The sequence below is a fragment of the Nesoenas mayeri genome (assembly GCF_963082525.1).
Source record: "Nesoenas mayeri genome assembly, chromosome: 7".
In the NCBI taxonomy this organism is placed as follows: Eukaryota; Metazoa; Chordata; class Aves; order Columbiformes; family Columbidae; genus Nesoenas; species Nesoenas mayeri.
The window spans coordinates 9162899-9179062 of record NC_137551.1 but is presented as its reverse complement, the minus strand read 5'-3'; the positions used below and the strand labels follow the sequence as shown (position 1 = coordinate 9179062).

Genomic DNA, 16164 nt, shown 5'->3' with positions numbered 1-16164 from the left:
CTGCACTTTGGTGTTGGTTTTTTTTGCCTCTTTATAGCGCTGAGCTGTCTTGTGAATGTTCTTCCATGGAGAGCTGGTTGAAGGGAATGCTTTTGGAATAAGCGAGGCATCTGGGGGATGATTTGTAGTCAGTACTGAAGATGTAAAAAGGGATTCAATTCTTAGTCTGGAAGTAGTGGTTCAGTCATGTGAGCTGCTGAGAAAAAGGTTACTGTCTGAAATGAAGTTAAGATTGTGTGGTGCAGTTGCTTTTTGTCTTTAAGTGATGCTTCTTTAAAACAAATTGGCAGAAGCAATGGAGGGACAGTGGGGCTGGAGAAGCACTCCTTTTATGACAATAGAGTCCAGTAGAAGGACATAAGAGGCTCCAATTCTTCTTTGATATGAGCCCTAGTTTAAGAACAAGCATTCTTAATGTGCTCTGTACACCAAATTAACAGCAGGTTTATTGTTAAAATTTGTAAAATATATGCTGGTGCCATTTAGTGGGGTTCTGTTTATTTTTCACAAAAGTACTAATTAAAAACAATCTTCTGTAAGTCTTATCTAAGTATTTACTTGCGTAATTTTTTGCAGGTCTTTTAGGTCCAACAGCCCTATCAGTCAACACCTCAACTGCTCCAAACTCTCTGTTGAATGCCCTGAATAGCTCTGTGAGTCCCTTGCAGAGTCCAAGTTCAGGCACACCAAGTCCCACATTATGGGCAACATCTCTTGCAAACACAAATGCCACAGGTTGGTAGAAGGCAAATGTGAATTAAAACAACTGTGCAATGACAATTGGAAAAGTCTGGAATCATTTATTCTTTAAAACCTTAATTCTTGAATTTGTCTTAACACAGATGAATAAATAACCAAATTTAAACTTACAACTTTATATATGACAGCATAAATCTATATTATGTTGTCATCTGTTTTATGTATGAAACTGTTAACCTACAATGTGATGGTTAGATAAAGCATTACATTTTGGACATACAGTTTTAATGGAAGTTTGTTTAGTGATATATGAAAGCTATACAAAGATAGAGATTTATATAAAGTACTATAACGTGTGACCAAGTTAAATGAGAAACTTAATCAGAACATGACTGAATTTTGTTACAGGTTTTTCTGCTATTCCACACCTAATGATACCATCAACGGCTCAAGCAACACTAACCAGTATCCTCTTGTCTGGAGTACCCAGTTATAGTCAGAACACTCCGTCTCCGCCACCAGGCTTGACTCCTGTTGAAGTCCATGTTAATGGCATGCAGTCAGAGAGTAAAAAAGTCTCACCTTCTTTAAATGGTCATGTAAAGGTAAGCAACATTATCTCTGGAGAGTGAGATCTGTTTGTCACAGACCTCTGGTAAGGAAAGCTGAAAGAGAAAACTAGATATGAGTAGATTCTTAAAGCCGCTAAGTTTAGAAGTAGAACAGTAGTGGTTTCAAAAAGATGACTTAAAGATTGAAAAATGGAACATTCAAACATACTGTTCTCCTATATTGGGAATGCATTTCTTGTTCTCCTGCACAAATAGAAAAGGGAAATTATTTCAATATTCCCTTGAGCATAACAATCACTTCAGTGATTTGGGGTTTTTTTTTGACAATCGTTTCAGACCTCAAATATCAAGTATGCTGCACTGTCTGCCACATCGCTAGGAGAAAATGTGTTGAGTGCAAATCATAGTGATCCGGTAAGACAAACAAGTTCTCATGGTGCCTCGGAAAAAGTAGCTGCCAAGTCAAATAGTGCAGAAGGTGAGGTTTTGACATTTTATTCTTTTGTCTGCTAGTGTTTCTGCAGTCTACATGCAGTTCATGAAACAAAATGTAAATATATTGCCTGTGTGTCGTTTTTGTAGCCATGCTGAACAAAAATGTGGCTGGGTCTCCTGGATCCATTGTCAAAGAAAATAAAAAGAAATTGTGGCATCTGAGATTTACCTTTGATAGAAACACTTTAAGTCAACATAAATACACTTGTAACACTTCATTTATTCCCTAAGAGTAAAGGGGAAATAACCTATGAAAATTTTAGTATGTTTTACAGCAGCTTAACTTCATTGCTTAAAGCAATCTCTGCTGGCATAAACAAATGTTGTATTTTTGTTTTTTAATGAAAGGAAAGAATTAATGCTTTTGAGAAGGTTATTGCAGAAAATTACATGTAAATCAAACCTAGATGACACTGGAAAACAGAATTTATTTGCATGTTTTGTAACAGCATTTCATTTATGCTGCCTTTTACAAGCTAAAGGATCTGATGAACTGTTCCCATCCTTCTTGGAGGAAGGGAAAGGCACTTCTACTTCAGGCTTTAGCAAATATGTGTGTAAAGGCCTCATTTCCCCTGCAAATACTGATCAACGGGGAGATGCTTTTTTTTTTAGGATTGTGGTCATTTGAAATTGACTTGAATAAAAGGTACATTGCCCACTTGAGATAAAGACTTGTAAAAACACCATTCTAAAAATATTTGAACATTAAGTGGGGAGCTTTTATTCCAGCAAAAGTTATCTGAGCACCTGGCAAGGTTTATTAAAAGTAGATGTAAGACAAAATTTGTTCGAAGTACGTAGTCACTTCTGATTATCAGTCTTTAGATGTTAATATTAACTAATATTACTTATATATTTTTTAAAGAAAACAGTGTGTCTACTGTATATGTGAATATTAATGACTTTTTTGTTCATTTGAACTAGTATTTCTGACTTCTTAACTCTGACCAAGTTATTATCTGTGAAGACTACAATAATTCTGTGAGGAAAAAGGACAGGTTTTTTTCTGTGATTGTCATTCCTTCACCAAGTTCACTTAGAACATAAGAGGGTTTTTTTTTTTAACTATTCTCTTTATTGGCTTTGTAGGTTGCAATGATGCTTTTGTAGAAGTGGGCATGCCAAGAAGTCCATCCCATTCAGCAAACACCAGTGACCTGAAGCAGATGTTGAGCTCTTCCAAACAGGCCTGTGCTAAGAGACAAACAGTTGAGTTACTGCAAGGCACCAAAAACTCTCACTTACAGTAAGTTAAATTTACAAATACAGATTAATGGAACTGTTACCGTGCGGAAATACTTTAACGTGTTTTTGTAGGTAGGAGTGGCTCAGTCACAAGGCACTCAGAGGACTGATTGAAGTTAGGCTTGATTTTTAATCACGTTGGGCATTAATCTACCCCTCAGTTTGATAACTGCAAACTTTGAATGCTTTGTGTACATTGTAAGTATTTTTCTTTGGTTTGAAAAAAACAAATGTCTTTACTCTCCCACAAAAGAATGGGGATTTTTTTCAGAGGAACTTTCATTACTTATTTCTAAAGGATACATGTTTGTGCTTTCCTGGTTTTTATTGATTGCTTTGAGAACAATTCTTAACTGACAGCCTTTTTCCTTTTGTCTGTACCTGAGGCTGTTTTCTTAGAAAAACAATATTGCGGCATAACAGCACGTTCCTAAACAACTGTCTCTATTTTTTTATTTGGTTGTTTTTTGTGGTTTTAATTAGCCAGCAGTGGGAAAGGCTCTTTTGAATCACAATATGTCTTGGCAACAGGGGTTTTGTGCTTAATGCAATGTTTTGTCTGATCTAATTTAAGTAATGTTTTCACTGTCCCTTTTGGGAACCGTTTATCATTGTTCTTTTGAGATGCATATTTTCTCTTACCTCATTTATTTACACTGTTAAAGCTATGATATGTATTTCATTAATTGTGCTTTCATAATTTAGAAATCCAATAATTCCTGCTAAGCAGACTCAGTTGTATGTATGTCTTGCTCTTTTTGTTGAGGTTATAGTGCTCTCAGTTTCCTTAGGGCATTTTTCTGGAGTGGTCTACAGAATCCAAAACATGATCGCTTTGCTCTGAAGTAAGAGTTTCTACTCTTCTAGAGAAGACATAAAATATGGCTGATTTTTAGGAAGAGAAGATTACATTAAGTGGTGCTTTGTTGTGTGCGACTGCAATTATTGAAGCTTTAAGAGCAAGTAGGACTCTTGTTAACTTTCTTAGTCTCTGTCATATATCTCTCCTTTATCCTACTACCATCAGTCTGTTAGAACTGCAGAACTGCCGGCCTGAGTGAGGCTAAAAAGGTGTGAAGTCACACTATGTAGGGATTGCATGTGATAATTACAGATACCAGACAGCTCAAATCTGAATCTGTAAACTATGCCTCATACTGGGTGATATAAGAAGCAGCAACACATGCTTTGTTTCACTGTTGGAGAAACAGGTAAAGGAAAGCCGAGACTTTGGAAATATTGCTATAAACACTGAGATATCTGTGTATTGGCATTTCTTGAATTTTGCTGCTAAACTTCTCAGGGTAAAGCTCAGTTATGAAAATTGCGTTGAACATTCACTGCTTGTGAGGATGGCGACTGGAGTTAACACTGGCTTTGCTCCTGCAGCACTGCAGAGAGGCTGCTCTCGGAGGCAGAGTTAAGCGCTTCTGAAAGTCCCGTGGCTGATAAAAAGGCTCCTGGAAGCGAACGGGCAGCAGAGCGAGCAGCAGCAGCCCAGCAGAACTCAGAGAGGGCACGTCTGGCTCCGCAGCCGCCCTATGTGAATATGCAGGTATGTTTCCCTGAAAAAAACAAAACCTAGTGCAAAATTTGATAACTGCAAAGTGAAATTACAACAGAAAAGCAAAGGTGACTGTTGACTAGCAGACTGACTTGGCATTACCATTTCAGCAAAAACATTTCCCAGCAAAGTCATCAACTATTTCAACTGAAGAGTGGTTTGTCAACTGAAAGTCTTGAAGACAAAAAAGCCATTATGCTTCTATTGAGTAAGATAAATATAAGTACAGAATAAATTGCATGGCTATATTAGTCTATACAAGCATCATTTGTGAGTAAAAACAACGCAAAACAAACCTTGCTTTGAGGACAATTATATCTACAAAAGACACTTTATAACTTTTAATAAGCAATGTCAATACAATCTTTCTATACCTTCAGGTTCATATGTAAGGGATTTACTGGAGAAACTACACTGGTTTTACCTTACAAATAGGAATCTGTGCACACACACTTTTTTCCTTGTATGGTTCCTACTTGCTTAAGTAAAGTCTCATACTATACTATAAACTACTTCCATGTTATTGCAAATCTCCCCAAAGAGACTTTGACTGTTTTTCATACAGTAGTAACTGAGTAGCTTTCGGTACAGATGTATCAGTGTGTGGGTGTAACTAGACTGCACAGAGTAGTGGAAGAAGGGTAAGGTCAGTGGTTTGCAGCCTTTATCAGAGCTCTGGTTATTTCAAGTGGTGAACTTAACAGTTCAGGCTACATATGCTGCATGTTTGTAGTTTTATGTGTATGTTCAGACTTGCTCATCTGTAATTCAAAGACATGTAACTTGATTTAACCAGGGGTAATAAAACCTCAAATCGTCCATTGTCAGAGGTGGTACAAATACAAGATTTCTTTTAATTCTCTCAAAATGTCAGTTCTTTTCCTTTCAGAAGATGAGTGTGTGGTGAAGAACTAAACTTGAAAGAAGATTAGTAAATACACCTGTGGTGCCTAGTTTACTGTCTAAGATATATGTTATCTTTATTTAACTGTTAAGGAATGTTTTAAATGCTAATAACAGATTATTAAGGAAGAGAAACTATGCTTGAAAAAATATCTTATTAAAAAAAATTAAGAAAAATTCTGCTCAAACAGGTTGTAATTCTGCCTAAACAATTTGTAAATGTTGCTGCAGGCTCATTCAAATTGATACAGGATAGTTATTTAAAATCTTTGTTTGAGTGAATGGTTTAAGTAACTCAGGCTCTAACTGGACTGTCAAATTACTGTGCAGTACTTCAGGGTTCTCCTAGATGTATTCACTGACCAGTTTCAAAACCTTTGTTTTTACAAAGAGCTGAGTACTGGAATGACATTTAGTTAGAATGGCAACTAAGCTGTCTTCTGCATGTTTAATTTTTAGGCATTTGACTATGAACAGAAGAAACTACTAGCAACCAAAGGTATGTGGATAAACAGTGACTTCTGGAAAGTTTGTTAGTATACGATGGAAAGAATTTTCTGAAGTTTCAGGTTTTTTAATTTGATTTTTTAATCAAATTTAAAGCTGATAAGTGAAACAGTTGTACATTAGTTTTCATGTTACAAAAACTTCTTAATACCAACATAGCATAAAATACAGGACAAACAACTTTCAGATGGGATATTCTCTGTGTGAATATTTCCATGTGCAAATGTTCCGTGTTGTTTTCAGAGACCTCACAGCTGTAATTCTTGTTTTTATTTGGATGCATATTAAGATGTTTGTTATGTCAAATAAGTTGTTCCTTATTTCATGGATAAATTAAGTACAAAATTGATAAGAGACTTAAACATATCTTTTACCCCATTTAAAAATAAACCAAATACACTCACACCAAAATCACCCCAAAACCCCTTATTTTTGAAACAGATTATTCTTTTGACTTCCTTGCAGCTCTGTGGGGTCTAACTATCTTCTGACAGAGTAAATTGCCTTAAGGAAGAGTAGGTAGGATTCAAGCTGTGTAGGGTGTGGAAATGTTTAGAATTTACCATTTCGTGGGTTGAAGTCTGTTACATGACTTCAGGGTTATAACTGCAGTACCTTTACTGCGTTAAGAGTTACAAATTTGTCTCTCTTTTTCAGCTATGTTAAAGAAACCAGTGGTAACAGAAGTGAGAACTCCAACGAATACATGGAGTGGTTTGGGGTTCTCTAAATCTATGCCTGCAGAAACTATCAAGGAACTAAGAAGAGCAAATCATGTATCATACAAGCCATCTATGACAACTACATATGAGGTATAAAAAATATGCTGTAATGATACAGTTATTTCTCTTGAGAAATGTCTATAACTTTTGTAAAAAGAAGTCTTGAAGGTAAGGTATTTGGCTTTCCTCTTATGGTTCTAAATATTTTTTTATGGTGAAAAATGTTTCTTTGGTAAATATTAAGGCATCTGGCATACATTCAGCCTAACACACCAAGGTATTTCAGCTTTATAAATCTTACTCTAGCTTTATAGAAGTCTGCTCCTGAAAAACATATTTATTTAAGGAAACTTAAAATAACTTAGGGGATCAAATGTCTCAGTAGTTGTAGACAAGTGGTAGAAATGTTGTAACCAGTGTGTATAGAACAGATCAACATGATGTGCATCACTGCATGGTGGAGCAGTGTGTTAGAAAAGGAAGCATCTGTGGCTCATCTTCTGTCGATGAAGCTGTAGAACTGGAAGAGCTTTCTCTATTTGCACTATTCACTGGGCCCATGGAGAAGGCATCTGTGAGGTCCAGCAGGTCTCTTCAGAGTCCCACCATGGGAATCTTGCAGGGGATTTATGTTCTTTGCTTTTCAAGGATGTTCTGAAGTTGCTCCTTAGCATGTTTCCTTGTTGTAATCTTCCCTGCCTTTCACAGAGACACCTTTTTCTTTATTTCTGTCCTACTTATGTAAAATGTAAATAGTATGTTTCTTCAGGACTGGGACTTTATACAGCTTTTCTACAATACACCTGTCTCTTAATGCAAAAGAAATATTGAATCATGATAGAAATATGCTTCGGTGTCCCCCACTTGATGTGTGAACTTATAGTGTCGTTCAGCTACGTGTAATAGGTTTGGGTAGACATAATGAGTTTGCGATAGTAACTAGAGGGAGAGATGTGCTGCTAAAAGTTGCTAAGTAGCCATGTAATTCTAACCAGGAACACTGTATTGTAGTCACTTGGAGTCTGTGCACACCACAGGCTTAGCTCTTGCCAGTGTTAGGATTCCTGCTTCCATTGTTTGGTATGAGCTATTGAGGAAACATCTGGAGAAGCTAAAACATCTGGATTTCTTGTGTCCTCCTATTTAGCAGTCTTCAACATCTGTGGTGTCAGAAGCAGTGCTGCCACAGTTCCTCCATACACATATGCATTAGAGATGTGCTGAAGTCTTTGAACAGATGTAGTAGTGATATTATAGTCTAATGCCTGGGAGGTTAATTTGTAAAACAAGTTCACCAAACATATTTCATCTTCACTGTGGTATTTTACTTTGCATTTGATGTTGCAGAAACATCAAGTGATGTCTTTTTTACTTCATGCCTCTTAGCCATCACTATGATCTAACATAATGTAGAGGCCCTGTCTCTTGTTCTTCTGTAAGACCTGAAGTTAATTCCTGCTTTTTTTTCATTTGTTGAGTCATCCTAACCACACCTCACACCTTCCTAGTTTTGCCAATAACAAGGAACTTTCACCTGTTTTCTTCAGTGGTGTCCCTTTTCCTAAATAGTAGAAAAGATTGCTGCCTCATAAGTTTTGCTTTTCAGTTAGAATTTGGTGTAAATGTATAGAATTAAATTGTTCATTTTGCTCCACAATTTTCAGTTCATGTGTGTACTGTCAATAATGTCTTTTTTTGGGTACATCTCCTCCCAATTCCATAGTTAACAGCTGCTTTCAGGGAATACTCTTGCCTTATTTTGGAACATTCTGACTCACAGTGATGGGAATTAATTAGTAATACTGAGGAATATGAAAATTATTTTAAAAATAAATCTGCAAATTTACAACAAAAATTCTGCAATGGTTTGTGTTGTGTACTTGATCCACTTACCTTCAGATATATGTTCTGTTATGTTCACTTCCATATTGGGGAAGGGAACATGTAGCTGATAGACTTTGTCTAGAATTTGTGGGAATTTGATGCTATGGAACATTTTAGTAACAAACTTGGAAATATTGAACAATTTATTTTGAAGCCTGGTCTTCAAATAATTTCTGCTTCAAATCTGTAAACTACATATGTTTTAACCACATCTGCTGTTTTTTGTGTCCGGTTTGCAATTTGACTGTTGATCAACTGCCAAAAGAATGTTTTGCAAACATTAAAAGCTGTTTGGTTTCGTTTGCTTTTTTTTCTCTCAGTCACAATGAAACTTCTGTTTTCTGCCCACGTTTATTTCTTGTGATTTACAGGGTTCATCGATGTCTCTCTCGCGGTCCAACAGTCGAGAGCACCTGGGAAGCGGCAGCGAATCTGATAACTGGAGAGACCGGAACGGGCTTGGACCCACAGCTCATAATGAATTTGTCTCCTCAATTGGCAGCCCCAAAAGGAAACAAAATAAATCAGGTTAATAATTTCTTAAGATCTGATTTTAAAAAATCAGTGAATATTTATCGTAATATAAATGTTTCCTGATATCACTAGGTATTTGAATTACTGACACCTGTGAAGTAAACTTCTTTACAAACTGAAAAGTGAAAGCATATGCAAGGTTGTGTAGCATGATATATGAATAATGGTCCAAAAGGAAAACTTTTAAGGAATTTTTTTAAATGCCAGGCATTCTTGCTGAAAGCTCTTTGTCTTGGAGTTTTTCAAGGTGTACTGCAAACAGACCGCTATAAAAGCTGATTTCCGGATTACATTGTTCTGCTCTGTTATTGATGCAACAACCACAGCCAGGTGTTTATTGGGCTCTTTGCTCACTGGTGGAGAAGTCATAACCTGTGCTGATGTTGAGTTTTAAAACATGATTCTCTTTATGGTGATAAGGCTGTCCATATGTTTGGCATGGCCTAGCATGTGAGTTTAAAAATGTTTCCATGGATACAGGCTGTAAATTTTGTACTCTACTTTTCGAACAATGTTTGAAAATTTTGCTTCAGTGGACAATACTGGTCTATACTAACTAACTTTTTTTATGAAGATAACCCTCTTAGGAATCTAATTTAAAATTGTATAGAGAGTGCATTTCAAATCTTAGTCTTTTATAAAAATATAAGGAGGTTTTTTGTCTGTATTGTACTAAAATAATAGCCAAATCATGTGGGTACTCGATAGTTCCTTTGCCAGGAATTGCTCCAGCATGGCTTTTTCCCCATCCAGACCAAGAGGGGCTGGTTGCATTTGCGTGCAATGATGTCTTCCAAAATATTCACTGGTGAAAAGAGGAGAGGGCTTAAGAAATGTGATCTTTCAGCTCATTCCTCAGTACGAGTTCCTGAGTTGTATCCATGTGACAGTTCACATAATGTCATTTTGTTGCTTAAAAGATTTACCCAAATATCCTTCCATAGAAAACAAACACTGGAACTTAATTAAAAAAAAAAAATTGCTTTATACTGTTCACTTTGTCACACCACTGAGAGTTTTTTTGCTGACCAATAAAGATTTAAATACTTTGTTAATGTAACCATCTAATGGAATATAATGTTGATATGACGGAAAATCCTGTGCTTCTGTGATGTGACTTACAAAGTGCAATTCTTTCTTTCCAGCTGAGCACTATCTCAGCAGCAGTAACTACATGGACTGCATCTCCTCGCTGACGGGGAGCAACGGCTGCAGCCTCAACAGCCTGTTCAAGGGATCCGATCTGCCCGAGCTGTTCAGCAAACTTGGTTTGGGCAAATACATAGATGTATTCCAACAGCAAGAGGTCAGTGTTCCTTTGAAAGACACTTTCAAAACCGTATCATACATCTTTCAATTTCCAGATAGCCGGCGTGGACATGAGTGCTCTTTTGTCCTGCAATTTTAATTTGTGCTTAACAAAGAATTAAACTAGTTTGTCGATGTGTTGTTATTATCCAAGAAAGTTTAAACCTGTATTCCGGTGACAGATTTAGGTGTGTCACATCATTACGGTTAGGCCACCTGCAGGATTTACTGGCTCAGAGTCCCCGAGCTTGTCCTGTAGTTGTATGTGGGAAGTTGTATGTGTCAGACCACCAGAATTCGGTGTGCAAGGGAGAAAAACAGATGTTTGTGTGGGTGTCAGCTCCTCATGTGGTAACAGGGGAAGGACCACAGCTGGATTTGGCAAGGGTTTGCCTGCAACCAGTCTGAAAGTGGCAAGGTCCTCAATCTGAGCGAATAAACCCAGCTGTGTCCCAGTTAATTCTGTGTACAGTTCCTCGGGGTTATCTCCACTGTTCCATAATACCTGTATTATCCACCCATTAATCCTTTCCTATTGTCTCAGCCACTTGCTAAAAAGGAGAGATGGCTGTTGTGGTATATAGCACTAAATATGGCTTCTGTTTGACAGGTGGGTTTTTGTGTTTTGTTTTTTCACTCAGGAGTTAAGTGTGATGAGGAAAGTGATTTGGCCAGAGTGAAAACAGAACAATTTTCCACTACATTTCTCTGAATTGTATTGGGAGCAAAAAACCCACAGACATACATGGTTGCACATAGGTTGGAATGCTGTGAAATACCTGGTGCCTTAGCTCAAGTGCATCACCAGTAGTTGAGCAGTTGTCCTTTGCTAACCTGCTGTAATCTGAAACACCTGCAGTATCTGCAGACATATGTACCTGGCTATTCCCAAGTACATTATAGCAATTGTGGTAAATATTAAATCCTAAGACTCATAAACAAATAAGATTAATTATTCTCTATCCTTTTCTAAAACTGCTCGCTTCTCAGTTTGTCTTATTTGTCAGAAATACAGAGAAGCAAATTGAGCAACTGTGTGAATAAGCCATTGGAAAGCCCTGATTGCCATTTACACTCAAAGAACAGGTTAGCAGAGTAACTGTAAAATGTGGTAGAAAAAAAAATTGTGAAGCTATCCTGAACCACATTTATGGTTTAATAGTTTTTGCAAGAGACTTGTTTTGCATAATTTCCGTTTTTCTTTTTACTCTAGATTGATCTGCAGACATTCCTTACTCTTACTGATCAAGATTTGAAAGAGTTAGGAATTACCACTTTTGGTGCCAGAAGAAAAATGCTGCTCGCCATCTCAGGTAATTTACATAGATTATAATTTGTTTATATATATATATATATTTTTTTTTTTTTTTTAGTATCATTTTTATCTTTCTCACTCCAGTTGTATGTTTATAGTTGACAAAGGATCTTGGAAAGACTGAAAAGTATGAATCTAGTCTACAGGGGTCATATTGGCTTGCTCCTCATCAAAAGGTGCTTAAAACCAGGCTTTATAGACCTTTCACATTACTGAATAAGACTGCAGTTGCATAGTCCTTTGAAAGCTGGAGCTTCATAGAAAGTTTGTTTCACAGTAGATTGTGAGTTATGTTTTATGGTCCAGGCTGTGGGTCCTAGAAGCTCTGGGACTTAGTGCTCTGCAGAGTGTGAACAGCACGACACAGCACTCAGAACTGGTGTTTTCAGGCTTTTTTGTTCCCTCTCCTCCACTTTAGTGATCAGCAGAGCCATCATCCTACTGGGAAGAGTGTCTGCTTTGGTTTTGGTTTGTTTTTTTTTTGCTTGTATGTGTATTTGTTTTTTCCTGTTTTTTTTCCTCCTCTCCCAAGGCTAGTTCTTTCTACAAAATGTATAGGTGTGAAAGAAACACATAACTCCTACTTGGAATTTTTCCAACCCACTTTAATTAAAAGGTTGTCTTGTACTTCGCATGCAGAAAGAGGAAGGCCAAATACAAGTTCTTAGTATGTGTTGTGGTATATAATGCCTAACTATTTTTTTTCCTAAGTATAATATATAGCATGAGATTTCATATTACATAGGAGGGCTCTGTTGTCATTGTCCAGGCATTGAATTTGTATGAGAGGGTTTTCCTCAGGTGCTTCATTTGTAACCCTAGATCATTTTTCTCCCAATTGCATCTCTTCTACCTATTCTGTTTGTGAATGGGGTTTTTTTTCAATTTAAAAAGGATAAAAATGCAATAGACTTTTTCAATAAGAGTCATGAAATTCTATGTAATCTTTCAGTGATTTGTAGATCATGGAGTTTGTTTAATAGAAAAGTGGAGAAAGGAGCAACATTTTGGATGAGCAATTGCTAATATAAGCTTAGGGTGCATGTTTGAATGATAGGTAAGCATCTGTTCTTTTCTATAAGTCCTTATTAAGATATTCCTTCAGTGTTGCATTTTAAACTAAAGACTTGTGCACCGAGGGATGATCAAGATGCTAATAAGATTTTGTCATCTCAGTTTACATTGAGTGGTTTTGCTGCAGACATACATTCTGTGTGTACCTTCAGGAAGATTGCAGCCTTTGAGTATTGTAACAGAACCTTTTAAAAGTGTTCCAGCTATGTCAATTTGAGCTAAATCCGTATTGCGAAATACTATCTGCTCCATGCTGTAGCAGTGCCAAATAAGTATTGCACCTACTAGGTGCCTGCATTCCAAGCAGCCTCTACGAGTCTTAACCTGGCTTTCTGTCATGTTGAGCTGTTAAATTGAACGAGTGCCTCGCAGGCATTTTCAGTTCATACTGTTCCATCCAAAATATCTTATTTTATATATATATATGTAGTTTTGTTTTGTATCAAAATATTAAAATCAATTTCTGATGAGAGATTTATTTTAACGTGTTTATAGAACTGAATAAAAACCGAAGGAAGCTCTTTGACCCGTCCAACATCCGCGCCTCGTTCCTGGAAGGTGGAGCCAGCGGGCGACTGCCGCGCCAGTATCACTCGGACATTGCCAGTGTCAGCGGCCGCTGGTAGCAGTAAGTTGTGGCTCAAATCAGCAGTAGAGATGGACATGGCGATCCTGTGGACAGCCTTCACTGCACACCACCCTCTGCACTTTGGGAGTTTGGGTGTCAAGGACCAAAGCATTTTGTCTGCACAATACTGTGCCAAAAAAAACCCAGAGAAAACACATTTTGTCTGTCTTTCAAAACACCAAATGTGGGTTATGTTTTACTCACGTAGATTGGACAGAATTTGCAATAATAATAATAATAATAATAATAATTTAGGGTTCTTTGTTTAGTATTTTATTACCTATAACTATAATGTATGCACTGAATTTTTACTTTGAGTGAAGGAAGAATGAAGAGCTGGGATGCCAGAGAGCATAGATTTTGCTTTTATCAAGATGGATTTTTCTGGTACTGCTTAAAATAATTATTGAGGTCTTTCTGCACTTTACATGTTCTGACTTCTTGTCCTGTGGAAATTTACTTCTCTCTTTCCATATCCATTTTTGTATTGGCACTAATCAAACTTTCGTCAGGTATTCCTGCATTAAGTCACATCTCACTATAATGGTACTAGAAACTGGTTCTTATGCAGATTTTTTTCCTTCCCTCTGTCTCCCTGGTAGTTACCTGAAGAGATTGTTTGAAAATCAAGCCACTTGTTAGTGGACCAGTCCTGTTTGCTCTTAGGAAGCAGTCTCATGCTGCTTGCAATAATACTTGCTCACTGTAACAGATGCAATGAAAGACCAAAATGGACCTTGCAATATTAACCCTTTGCAGTCATCGTATTTAACTGCCGCCTGTTATGCTAAACCTGTTTTTAATGGTTGTCTCAAAGCAAAGGGCTCTTTTTAGTACCCTGCCACTAAAGGACACTTATTTATATCAGACTTTTATTTTTAGATTCTACACACTTACAATATGTAACAGATTAAACCGATCTACTGCAGATTTATGGTAGAGAATGAAAGGCATTCATCAAACTAGAGCTCTGGGCTGTCAGTTTGATTAAACAGACAACTAATCTAATTTGACAAGACAGCACTGTTGCCATTTAATAAGTGACACATATTACTTACATGACTATGCATGCAGCAATTAAGCGACCTACATAAAACAGGTGTAATAGCATCTGTTTTATTCAATCTAGATTTGTAGTTGTCAGCTGCAGAAGTGTTTAAAACTCTGGAGATGAACTATTTCTGAAACAAGTTATGTTCAGCAGAAAGAGTCCATGTTATGAGTGGCTAGAGCTAACTGTTGCATTCTTATACTGTGAAAGTCCAAATAATTTGGCAATATTATTCCTCTGTCTTTACAGATGTCTTGTTATGGGTTTATGAAGGGTTCTGATATAATGAAGGAATTAATGAAGTGCCTATTTCTGCAATGCAATATGAAGTTTCCAAGCATTAATTTGTTGAAAAGCATTCCCATAAGAACTATTATGAATTACCTCTACTGTAGCCTATTATTTATGTTCAGTGTACAAGCCTTTTGAGATGGACATAAACCACTGTCAAGTGCTCTTAACAGAAGGCATTAGAATAACATTTACAGTAGTTGGTTTTTTTGCAAAAATGGGTGAGAAATAGTTTTGACACTTTCCGTGGATAATTCTTTCTTTTAAGGTGAGAATACAAACTAATGTATAGAGAAATTTGCACACACAAAGGGAAATTAAAGAAACTATTACTTGATGGCACAGATGATCAAGCAATAATATAAAGTCTCGTTGTGGTAAGCAAAAAATAACTGCTCAGTACTCATTTCAGCCATATCTACTTAATGGTGTATAGCTGGGTGACTTCCGCTCTAGGTCAAGTAGCAGTTTGCTTCCTCTGACTTTAAAACCGTAGTACAGATCTGAATGGATAAAAATGCATCTTGTACACACACAGTTGTTCACATCTGTTTCTGTGCTCCAATGCCAAAAGTCAATATCCACATATCTGTATTAGTGTGTTACACGGGCAAGAGCGTCTTCATGGAAACCTTTGTGAAAGCCACAGCTTGTAATTCTGAAACTATTTACACTTGTGCTTAGTTCTAAGCATGTAGATAGTTCCATTTGCATGGACTACATATGTGCTTACAGATAAGCTGTCATTTAAGTGTTTGCGTTTGCAAATCAAATTGTATTCAGTCATGTTAATTTTATAAAATATTTTTAATGAAATAAATATTCAGCAACACTTTGTACAGAATTTTCTGCAACCCTTTCTTATTATTTTGCCTAAACTTAAAAGCATCAAAAGCCTTTACGCTTGTAGATTTTTTTTTTTAAGTCTTTTGTAAGTACATGCTATGTATCTAGACAATACTATACTCAGAAACTGATTTTATTACAGAATTAAGTTGATGTGGTCTTTTGCTGAGCAGTACTTATCTACACCAAAGTGAAGAATTTCCCATTAACAACATTATTTTTCAATAGGGCTTCACACAAAAACAAAAAAACACACTGGAAGAAAAGAATTTCTCACTTATTTTGATTCCACAAAGGGAATATGACAGTACAGTGTACCGTATTGTTAGTGTTATATTATGCACAAATATTTGACTTGCTACATAAAAATGTTAGTTTTAAATCTGTGCCTTAATAGTGACCAGTTATCTGTAAATATAGAGCAGATACAGATTGTATTTTTGTGGGTTGTGTCCTTTTAGTGATTTTTTTTTTTTTAAATAAAAGATGAAATTAAAACATAAAAGTGGGAATTTTCAAAACT

General features: G+C 36.5%; 1 protein-coding gene across 1 annotated transcript in view; it reads left to right on the top strand.

Moving 5' to 3' along the window:
* BICC1 (BicC family RNA binding protein 1) overlaps positions 1-13451 on the top strand; it is a gene marked incomplete at its 3' end in the record, with an annotated part of 99566 nt that extends 86115 nt beyond the window's left edge. Inside the window, exons 11-21 of the mRNA XM_080348111.1 lie at positions 577-735; positions 1108-1304; positions 1608-1749; positions 2859-3015; positions 4404-4569; positions 5941-5980; positions 6646-6800; positions 8966-9122; positions 10274-10434; positions 11650-11749; positions 13321-13451. Of these exons, the coding sequence (XP_080204237.1) occupies positions 577-735; positions 1108-1304; positions 1608-1749; positions 2859-3015; positions 4404-4569; positions 5941-5980; positions 6646-6800; positions 8966-9122; positions 10274-10434; positions 11650-11749; positions 13321-13451 (1565 nt within the window). The remainder of the gene's footprint in view (positions 1-576; positions 736-1107; positions 1305-1607; positions 1750-2858; positions 3016-4403; positions 4570-5940; positions 5981-6645; positions 6801-8965; positions 9123-10273; positions 10435-11649; positions 11750-13320) is intronic.
* Positions 13452-16164: the final 2713 nt, after the last annotated feature.